Below are 10,041 nucleotides of genomic sequence, written 5' to 3'. Positions count from 1 at the left end.
CTTTGCGTCCAGGAAATAGAACGTCCCTTCCATTTCCCAAGGTGTCCACACTTGCGTGCTGCTGTTTGTACCAGTGACTGCGGTCCCACCAGAAGGTTTAGAAATGGATTCGAGGGATAAACTGAACTTGTAGTCACACAGCTCTTTTTAAATATTTTGTTGAGGTCTTTGGTATTTGTTTTGATTCTCCCATGATGTGAGACAAACAGACACGGATTTTTTAGAATCCACTTCAATAAGACACAAATCATGTCAGTGTGGAAACTTCTCAAATTGTGACCTCATTTTCTTGGATTTTCCAGAAATATTTAAATGTGATATGTAAACTTAAGGCCCAACACAAGCACTATAGTTTAGAATTAGAGATCTCTCCATAAACTATTGAAATAAAAAGTCTGTTGTGAGTAATTGTAAAAAAGGGTGTTTACTGTCATAGAAGTCAGTCGTTAATGTTGTCTTTGGCCAAATAATGAAGTAAAAGGAATTTCAGATAACTGAGGCAGTTTTTAATTATGTTCGTCAGTTGACACAGTGTAAAATTGCTGCACTCGATCACTCCAGTCACAAAAAGTTTCGCATTGCTTAAACATTATTCCTTTGAGCCCCTTCATGCTTTGGGTTTGCTGTTTGAACACAGAGAGTTTCCTGAACCACTTCACGGTACGTTCGGACCACTGCAGTCATTATTTGGCAATGTGGGATCTTTAAAAAGAGAGTTTAGAAATACTTCCCAGTGAGCCTCCCCTCAAAATGAAATACAAGACCCATTACAATCCATTCGGGCGAGTTCGCGTTACAAAGAAAACCTACAAAATATTGTTTGATTTGGAATGACGATAACATCCAAATGAGTCATATTTTTTGCAGACAAAATTTTAATGTGCGTGCGTTAGTGGAAATGTGTTTAATGCATCTTTATTTCCCCCTAGTGTCTGAAAGTAGAAAATACATAAGATGATTTTAATTTTAGTTATTAAGATGCATCAGACAGCCTTTCTTTTCTGTGAATGATGAGTATGTAATTGACTTTTCATTTGATAAATTTTTAATTATTTTATTTTACTTTATTTATTTATTTTTTTTACAAAATCTTCAGTTTGTAAACTTTACGTAAAATTTAGCAAAGTTATGTTCATAACTATTTAAAGCAATTTAAATACTTCAGCAGGGGTTTACTGATCATAATTTTCTTAACACTTTCGTTCAATAATAATCAAAACTCAAGGAAAGAAAGGGGAAAAACAGCGCATATCCTGCACTTCGACTCGTGCCTTTCCTGTGACCAAATAGAGTCAAAGCAAAGAAGAAGAAAATTTACAGAAGTCTCACTCTGTTCTTTTATTCCGGACAAATAAACATACATCAGCAATGGAAAACATTGCGAACTTTGCATAAAAACATGGAACTATAATGTCAATCAAATGCTTAACACTACAAATTACCTAAAAATATAGTAATTAAAATCAGTTGGTGGGTCAAATGTAAAAACAGGGGTTATTTTTGTTTTCTTTACAATAGTTGTTATTATGGCGACTGCGGATTTCCGGAGTAAATACGCTTCAGTTACAGAAATAGACAATCTTTGTTTGATCCAAGAGATCTGGAACGTCGTTATATTTTCAATTCAGGCGTGGCTTTTCAATGGGTGTGGCGGCACATGTGGGGAAGTGTTAGCAGTCACCAGTCAGTGGGGTGATGAACCCACATCACGGTGAAGTAATCATGACATAAATCTGAAGAGGAAAAGTTGAAAAATCCCGGTGGCATGGATCTTCAATGATTCTTTTGTATTGTTTCTGGGAGTGGAAGGTCTCCGAGGCAGGATTACTGGAGGATAGAGGGGCATTTGTTTGTTTCACCTGAAGGTGAGATTCATTCAGGACAATTTCTAAAAAAAGTTTTTTCTTCCCAGACTGAGATATTGAATATTGAAATGATCGTATAAACAGAAGTTGTTTATACCATATCCGAAATCAATGTTAAACTTGGGTCTCTGCAATAATAACAGCAAGTGTTTAAACAACTTTCCCTTAAGGAAATTGCAAAACCACACAAAAGCTGTTAGTTGAGTTCACGGTTACAATTTCTCATTCCATTCCAAGTCATGTGTTCTCTTCCGAGCAAATGTTTGATCTGTAATTGGTTGTTGGGTCACGGCTCAGTTCAAATGCTTCATTCATTAAACAACGCTCAAATAAACTTTTTATGAAGTAAAATGGCAGACAGCGCTTTGCAATCGTGTTCATACTTATTGAACTTGTTCGCGTTTTGTCACATAGCACCTATAAACTTCAGTGCATTTTATTGTGGTAGACCAACACAGAGTAGTGTACTGCTAAAGTAGAGGGGGAAAGATACATGACTTTTCATAGTATTTCTTTAATGCAACTTTTATAAATGTGTCGTCATTAAATGAGTCAGTGCGTTATAAAACAATCTTTCTCTGCAGTTGCAATTGCAAGGTCACAAATAGCTCAAGCTCTGTCAAATTAGTTGCAGAAGTCCAATTGGATTTAGGTCCAGAGTTTGACTGGGTGATTTTAACCCACAAATGGGCTTTGATCTAAACTATTCTATTGTTGCTGTATGTCGTGGGTCATTATCCTGCTGGAAGCTGAAGCTCTGCACCAGCCTCAAGTCTTTTGCAGCATCTAACAAGTTTTATTCCTGGATAGCCCTTTATTTGTTCCATCCGTCTTCCTATCTGGTCAGATATGTTTCTCCATAATGAAGAACATCCTTACAACATAATGCTGCCACCGCCATGTCTAAGGATGGTGATGACATTGGTCATTCTGGTGTGCAATGTTAGTTTTCCACCACACAGCATTCCGCAAGTATCCAAAATGTTAACTTTTGGTCTCATCTTATGGCTTTTGTTTAACAAAGGCTTTGTCTTATTGCTTCTTCTTCTAAAAAGGTCAGACACATTGAATGCACAACTAAAGATTATCTGATCATGATCAGATTCTCCCATTTGAGCTTCAAGAGCTTTGCAGCTTATCCGCGGTTCCACAAATCTATTGGCTGCTGCTTTGATTTACATAGATTTAGCTTTGAATATTGCTTTGACAATTTCTGAAAGCAGTTATTTTCACTGTATTATTTTATGAGGTAAATAAAATAAATTGTAAGGAAATTAATAAAAAGAAAAAAGTATTTTCACCTCAGAAGAATGAATTATCTTGAGTTTGTCACATAACATTGAAATGAAATACATTGAAATCTGTGGTTCGGATACTTTTGCAAAGCATTGTGTGCAGTGATGGCCTGCAGAGTTTCCCAACCCTGGTCCTCAAGGCACACTGCCCTGCATATTGTAGGTATTTCCTTGATTTCAATTGATGACTAATTAACAGGCGTTTTGTTGAACTGCAATCAGTTGACTCAGGCACATTAAAGCAGGGAAACCTCTAAAACATGTAGGACAGTGTGCCTTGAGGACCAGGGTTGGGAAACACCACAACCAGCTGATAGTCTTGTGTGCTTTTAAAAAAAAAAAAAAAAAGGAAATATGTTAGTAAATAATTATTTTTGTTTTAAACTTTTTCTCTTTAGCAGAAGGATGGGGCTGTTGCAGTTTTTAAAATCCCAATTTTTGTGCCACCTGATCATGTGCTATGTGTTCCTGGTGAGCGGACTTATTGTCAATCTGATACAGATCTGCACCTTACCTCTGTGGCTGGTCAGTAAGCAGCTGGCCCGAAAGATAAACATCAGACTGGCCTACTGCATCGCAAGTCGTAAGTACTGACCTCCCTGCAACAAAGATGATACTGTAATGTGTTTTCTGTTGTTTCTTTGTTTGCTTTGCTTCTGGAGGAAGAAACTGATGGTGGAACAAGGGAGGTAAAAATGCAAACAATGTTGCACAAACATTACTGTAAAAGTTTAAGGTAGCTTTAAGAAGCAAGTACACTGACAAGACAATGTTGGAATTTAATCAATAAAGTTATAACAATGTACATAAATCCTGTCCAGGAAGATTCGCATAAATATTTCTGTGCAGAACGTTATTGTGAAAAGACATTTAAATGAAATGCAAGATGCACAAGATGAATGAAAGTAGCCAACAGATAACTAAATCAGCTTCCTCAGTTAAAGTCTCATCAAAATGTTTCTGTAGAATGCATAATTAAACATCACATTTAATTAAAATGATAAATTTTTAACTCCCTCCATCATTTCCTGTTCATTTGCACATTTAGCCTGTTTGTGTGACAGTGTCCCTATAATCTTTAGAGATGGTAGCTGCCCTGGAGTGGTGGTCTGGGACAGAATGCACGCTCTACACTGATCCAAAGAGCTACCCACTCTATGGAAAAGAGAATGCTATTGTGGTCCTCAACCACACTTTTGAGATAGACTTTCTGTGTGGCTGGACCTTCTGTGAGAGATTTGGAGTTCTTGGGGTAAGACGAAATTCTGCTGAGAACGCCAAAGTTTGTTTAAAGTTCTTTGTTCAATCCTACAAAAAATATTGTGCTTTAAACTTCCAGAGTTCAAAAGTTTTGGCCAAAAGGGAACTGGCCTATGTTCCAATCATTGGCTGGATGTGGTATTTCCTCGAGATAGTTTTCTGCAAAAGGAAATGGGAGGAGGACCGGACAACTGTGGCTCAGAGCCTTCAGAAACTGCGGGATTACCCTGAAAACTACTGGGTGGGTTTGAGCCTGGGGGGATGTTTTTTCGAGATCAAGATGACACATTAATATCTTTCAATCAGGAAATGTTTGGGAAATGCCTCAAAGCATTTTTTCTTTCTCCCACAAGTTCCTGCTTTACTGTGAAGGAACACGCTTTACCCCAAAGAAACACCAAGTCAGCATGCAAGTAGCTGAAAGCAAAAGTTTACCTAAACTCAAGTACCATCTTCTTCCCAGAACCAAAGGATTTTATGTAACTGTCCAAAACCTCAGGGGAACTGGTGAGTATCTGGTAGCAATTTTCTTTTTTTTTTTTTGCATGGCGTCAGAAATGTCCATACTGCAAGCCTTGTTTGAATGTGGGAAAAGTCAGATAAATGTGCAAATGAGTCACCTCGTCCAGTGAACTGCTGCTTTGTGCTTCCCTGGTGCAGCTGCAGCTATTTACGATTCAACACTAAACTTCAGGAACAATGAAGTACCAACTCTACTTGGGATTCTTAATGGAAAGAAATATCATGCAGATTTATATGTCAGGTAGGTCAAAATGTTGTATGCCTGTGCAGGGCAAGATTATAGTTTTTTGATTCCTGTTTTGGTGATTGGTGGCCTGTCTCCGTCCTTATGTAGGAGAATTCCTTTGGAGTCCGTTCCAGAAGATGAGGCAGAGTGTGCCGCCTGGCTACACAAACTTTACCAAGAAAAGGTGAGTGCTGGGGATTAAAAAGAAGGCATAAAGGTTAAAGGTCAGCCTGTCCTGTTTAGTGCTTTTATGCTGTTGTCATTATTGTTTTTGATCCTAAACAAAGGCTTGACTCAAAGTATGTCATTGAATCAGAATATTATTGATCAAATTACCATCAAAGTAGCAATTTCTTTTCTTTATTCAATTGGAATATTTTACTTCAATTAAGACATAAATGCACCTAAGTTTTCCAGAATGCTAGTTTTTTTTTGGGGGGGGGGGGGGGGGAATCCCTGCACATGTTGTAAATGATGCGTCCATCGCATAAGATTCCAGTAAACAATAATACGATATTAAGTACTGATATCAATATTTAAACAAATATGGGACGAGGTTGTAACATTTCGGTTCATATAAGCGTAAACTACAGTAAATGTAAACTACGGTAAATCTTGCTTTGAAGACTGTAAGGTCATGCAGTGAATTTAGTCATCTTTTTCTCATTCAGGTTGTCACACAGAAATATTAATCAAGGATCCTTATGATTACACCATTTCTGGAGAACAAATGTTCTATGTTTTTTACATCTATGGAGAATCTGTAGGTTGACAATAGAAGTCATGACTCAGCTATAAACACTGGTAGTCTCTATACCTTTATTTACTTACCTCAGTGAGCTAAACATGGTGAAACTGATGTTCTTCAGTGTGTCGGGGTGGGCAGGGTTTGTACTAAGACAAACCCATGAACATGCAACGTGGATGTAAAAACAAGCTATGTATTCTACCAAGACGGCTCATGTCGAACTGTGTCTCTGTGTGAACAGGATGGCTTTCAGGAGCAGTACGCTCAGATGGGGCGTTTCCCTGGCTCCATTGTGAGCACTCCACGTCGGCCGTGGTCCCTGATCAACTGGCTCTTCTGGTCCTGCGTGGTCCTTTACCCGCTAGGTCTCCTAATTGCCCAACTGCTCAGCTCTGGATCAATGCTCACCATCGCCGCAGCTGTGGTTGTGTGCTCTGCAGGTTGGTTTCAGACCTTTACAGGTATAAAGTTGTAGACGTTTTCAGAATTTTGTTGTAGTAAACCATCTCTCAAATTAACCAGCTCTTTTCTGTCCAAACATTTTGCTAGCAGCAGATTTGACATCCCCCAATGCAAGTTCCATTTTTATTTATTTTTTTTGTAAATATTGATGTCTCTGTATGCAGAGCATGTTCTTAACGACATTGAGGCATGTGTTTATTTCACAAAGTTAGCCATCCATCTGAATAAGGAGTAAACCAAAAAATATTTCTGGAACACCATGAGCTCATGAGAAGCATGTTGCTTCCCAACATTTTTACAATAAAGGAAATGCTCCTCCCAATGTTATTGAAACTAAAATAACAAATGTTCAAATGTCAACTCCATATTAAACATTTGATGATGTGACTTGTTAAAACAAAAATGTCAGTTTTAACACAAGTGACAACTAATTTAAGGCTTCATAGGAACAAATTAAGCCATCTAAATCTCATGTCAAGGATGAGTTTTGGAAATATTTATTAAAAATGCATTTTCTGTGGAAATAAAAATATTCTTTACAAAATCTATTGACACAGACCTGATGCAGTAGCATTATAAATGAGCTCTTTTCTCTTACAGTGTCGATGGGAATGCGCTGGATGATTGGCCAGACTGAGATTGACAAAAGCTCAAACTATGGGATTAAGGCTGCTCCTCTAAACAACAATTAAGGATTGCTGCTGTCTTCCAGGCTGCTTTGTGGAGATTCACAGACTTGGAAGCTGCCAGACGCAAAAATACTAGGTGAACAGCGGCTTGACTGGTATAACAAGTACTGGCCTGTTTCATGGCACAATACAGCCGGGCTTAAAGCTTTAGGAGAAGCTAAAATGGAAGTTGCAGAAACAGGAACATGGTGTGGGTTAATTTATCTTAATGGACACATTTTAACAGTACCAAGGAGACGTCGTCACTGAAATTTGAAACTGCAATAAGTCAAATGTAGACTACCTCTTCGACAGAAGTGTACATCAAATGGCGTTTGTACTTTGAGATAGTGATGCAATTTTACATGTTAAATGTTTGTTGTGGGGGTTTTGTTCAGTATCAGTAGGCCTTTTTCTCTTCATTTTTTTTGTTCTTACTCCAGTAAAATCAGCCAACAGCAACAATACTCCCCAAAGGCTTTGAGCAAATGGAGTAGATGCTCTTATAGCTTTTTCAGCTCGACCTTATTTTAAGACATATTGAATTTCAAAAATATTAATAAAGACTTAATTTTTGTTGAAGCTACAATTTGTGCATTTTATAAAATTTTATGCAGCAGACCGCACACTAAAAGAACAGGCAACATGCAAAATTTAAATGAAAAATGGTTTATATATATATATATATATATATATATATATATATATATATATACATAAACATCAAAGCCATACTTCTGATTCTGAATGGAATATGCTTTGACATGTTATTATTCTTGGTAAAATTGTAACTAAAATACATGTATTGGCAGATCAAATGTATTTAATTCTTGAACTGTGTTCGGGGGCCATGAAATCTCTCTTGAGCTGCGCTTTTGACTTCCCTGATCAAAACTAGTTTATTACTGGTCTGGCTGCATGTTTGGAGTTGCCATCCTGCCAGAAAGTGAACCACTGCCTCACAACTGTTGTGTGATGTCTAACAGGTTTTCTCGTATGATTGGCTTGATTCAGCTGTCACTTGGTTTTCATTAACTGCAGCGTTTTTACTGATAATAAATAACCATCCACGTTTACTCAGTAATGTGATTGTTGAATGCAGTTGTTTCACGCTAAAATAAGCCTCACATTAGCATTGGCTTGTTTATGGTTAAAACACTGGACAGTTTGCTTAGAGCTTACAAAAGGATTGCACAAGAGTCGAGTTGAGTCAGATGCAGTCGGTGGTTTAGGGAGAGTAAGGTTTTGTTCTATTGCTGAACCTTACTCCAAAGTGCAAGGGCAGTGGCATGTCTGAAGCTCGCTACAGCTTGACAACAGTCATCATCACCAGTTTTTATTTCTGAAACACTGTTATTAAGTCCTGGTGGGAAGAGCTGATGACATGCCTTAGAAAAACACTAAGCAGGAACTGAGAGGTTGGTGTGGGAGTGAATTCTGGTGTCACTTCTCTTAGTCAGCAGTTCGTTATAAGGAAGTGGCTGTCTTACAGGTTTTTACAACATGAAAGCCCTCCGGCAACTGGTGAGATCTCAGTTCAAGTGCTTCCTACTTCAGTAGTGGAAAAGTGTTTTCCTGTAACTCAGATGATGCTTGTGGGTGAGAGGTGTGGATATCTGTATTACTGACTGTTAATATTTAACTACAGGTCCCAAAATAGGAATCACTCATTTGTCCTCTTGAAGCTGGAGTTGGTCAAATATCCCTAAATTCCGCTGGACTTGCTATAGAGTGGTGGTTCGGATCTTTAATTGAATCACTATATTCAACAGCTAAGAGTCAGACAGGCTTGAAAATATCAGATTGTGATGATAGTGTTATTGCTTTTCATCAAAGTGTCCTAAAAATCTAAGAAAAATTGAAAGTGAGGTTGAATATTCACTACAGTCCAACTAACACAGGACCATTTCTTGTTGACTTTGCTGCAAAATTGCAGCAGACTCTGCATTACTACTAATGCAGAGTTTATTCAACCTTTGATCAGGAAGTGCAAAGTTGTTGTTTTTTTTCTTTTTCTGATGAGTTATTCTTTCAATTCTTAGGAGCATCTGCGAAAGTCATTTGCCTGAAGTATAAAAAGTTGGTTTGACCTCAAAGCCTGTTGTGCCAAATGTGAGGTACCCTGATAGAATCTATCCGATGAACACGTTCACAAAAAAAAAAACAAAAAAAAAAAAACTTCCTTAAATAGCAACTTCTTCAAACAATTCAGGCACACTAAGGTGATCTGGGACATAAGGCACTGTTTTATGAGAGGAAAAGCAATAATAAAGGAGTTCAAAGACCATAGAGCAGTAAAATTTTGCAACATTGCCTCCTGGAATTGATCAGATCCTAACATCACTGAGACATGCAATTCATAATCACTTTTTATATAAATAACTATTAAAAAAAACTGAGCTAAAATGTAAGGCGAGGTTCAAATAACTGATTCCATTGTTACTATTTCGTAGTAACCAAAACACTAAGAAGCAGTCACATATACTTGAGATCTATTTGATCAGATCCAAGGCTCTGTCACTGTCAGTTAAGATGTTAAAGTTCCGATAAAGACAACATGTACAACATGTATTGTTTTTCTGGATGAGTTGCTAGGAGATAGTCTTTATGCTCCAAACAGAGTATAGCAGCACAGCTTAGTTGCAAAGCTGCATAAACTGAATAAACCACAATGCATTTGAAACGAATGTGTTCAGCTATTTGGTCATAATACACAGAGCTAAACTAAAATGTATCAATACTAACATTTCAGGAAGAGGTGTGGGGGATGATTTAGGCTTGTTTTGGAGTCATTGCACTATGCTGGCTAGCAGTTGTCAAAACAATCACAAGGGAGGTTTTTTGTTTTACACTAAAATTTTCCATCGTCATATGAAAGGCCATCTGTCCATCAGGTGAAGCCTTTTAGAAAGTAAGGGCAGACAGAAAACAGTGACCCCAAGCACAAGACTAGAATTACATGACTGGAAAAGAAAAAGAACCGAGATGTAATGCA

At 37.6% G+C, this 10,041-nt stretch overlaps 1 protein-coding gene across 3 annotated transcripts; it reads left to right on the top strand.

Moving 5' to 3' along the window:
- Positions 1-1,640: 1,640 nt before the first annotated feature.
- On the top strand, positions 1,641-7,635 carry agpat4 (1-acylglycerol-3-phosphate O-acyltransferase 4 (lysophosphatidic acid acyltransferase, delta)). Of its 3 annotated transcripts, none has more exons than XM_044135819.1 (9): positions 1,641-1,865; positions 3,662-3,743; positions 4,243-4,412; positions 4,500-4,661; positions 4,774-4,927; positions 5,081-5,183; positions 5,277-5,352; positions 6,158-6,356; positions 6,979-7,635. In XM_044135819.1, exons 3-9 carry the CDS (start codon positions 4,245-4,247, stop codon positions 7,068-7,070), a joined length of 954 nt encoding a protein of 317 aa, XP_043991754.1. In that variant the 5' UTR covers positions 1,641-1,865; positions 3,662-3,743; positions 4,243-4,244; the 3' UTR covers positions 7,071-7,635. The 3 variants fall into 3 exon arrangements, with proteins under 3 accessions (XP_043991754.1, XP_043991753.1, XP_043991752.1); XM_044135818.1 differs by having other exon boundaries at positions 3,562-3,743; XM_044135817.1 differs by having other exon boundaries at positions 3,559-3,743.
- The last annotated feature ends 2,406 nt before the right edge of the window (positions 7,636-10,041 follow it).

Source organism: Gambusia affinis, linkage group LG13 (genome assembly GCF_019740435.1).
Source record: "Gambusia affinis linkage group LG13, SWU_Gaff_1.0, whole genome shotgun sequence".
Taxonomy (NCBI): Eukaryota; Metazoa; Chordata; class Actinopteri; order Cyprinodontiformes; family Poeciliidae; genus Gambusia; species Gambusia affinis.
The sequence above is the reverse complement of the archived record's forward strand: the minus strand, read 5'-3'. Positions and strand labels throughout refer to the sequence as shown.

Bases quoted from the DNA above. Each gene is read 5' to 3' on its own strand.
- agpat4 (XM_044135818.1), top strand. From the start codon at position 3,566: ATGGGGCTGTTGCAGTTTTTAAAATCCCAATTTTTGTGCCACCTGATC. The intron at 4,662-4,773 runs GTGGGTTTGAGC...TTCTCCCACAAG, and splicing joins ATTACCCTGAAAACTACTGG to TTCCTGCTTTACTGTGAAGG. The intron at 5,184-5,276 runs GTAGGTCAAAAT...GTCCTTATGTAG, and splicing joins CATGCAGATTTATATGTCAG to GAGAATTCCTTTGGAGTCCG.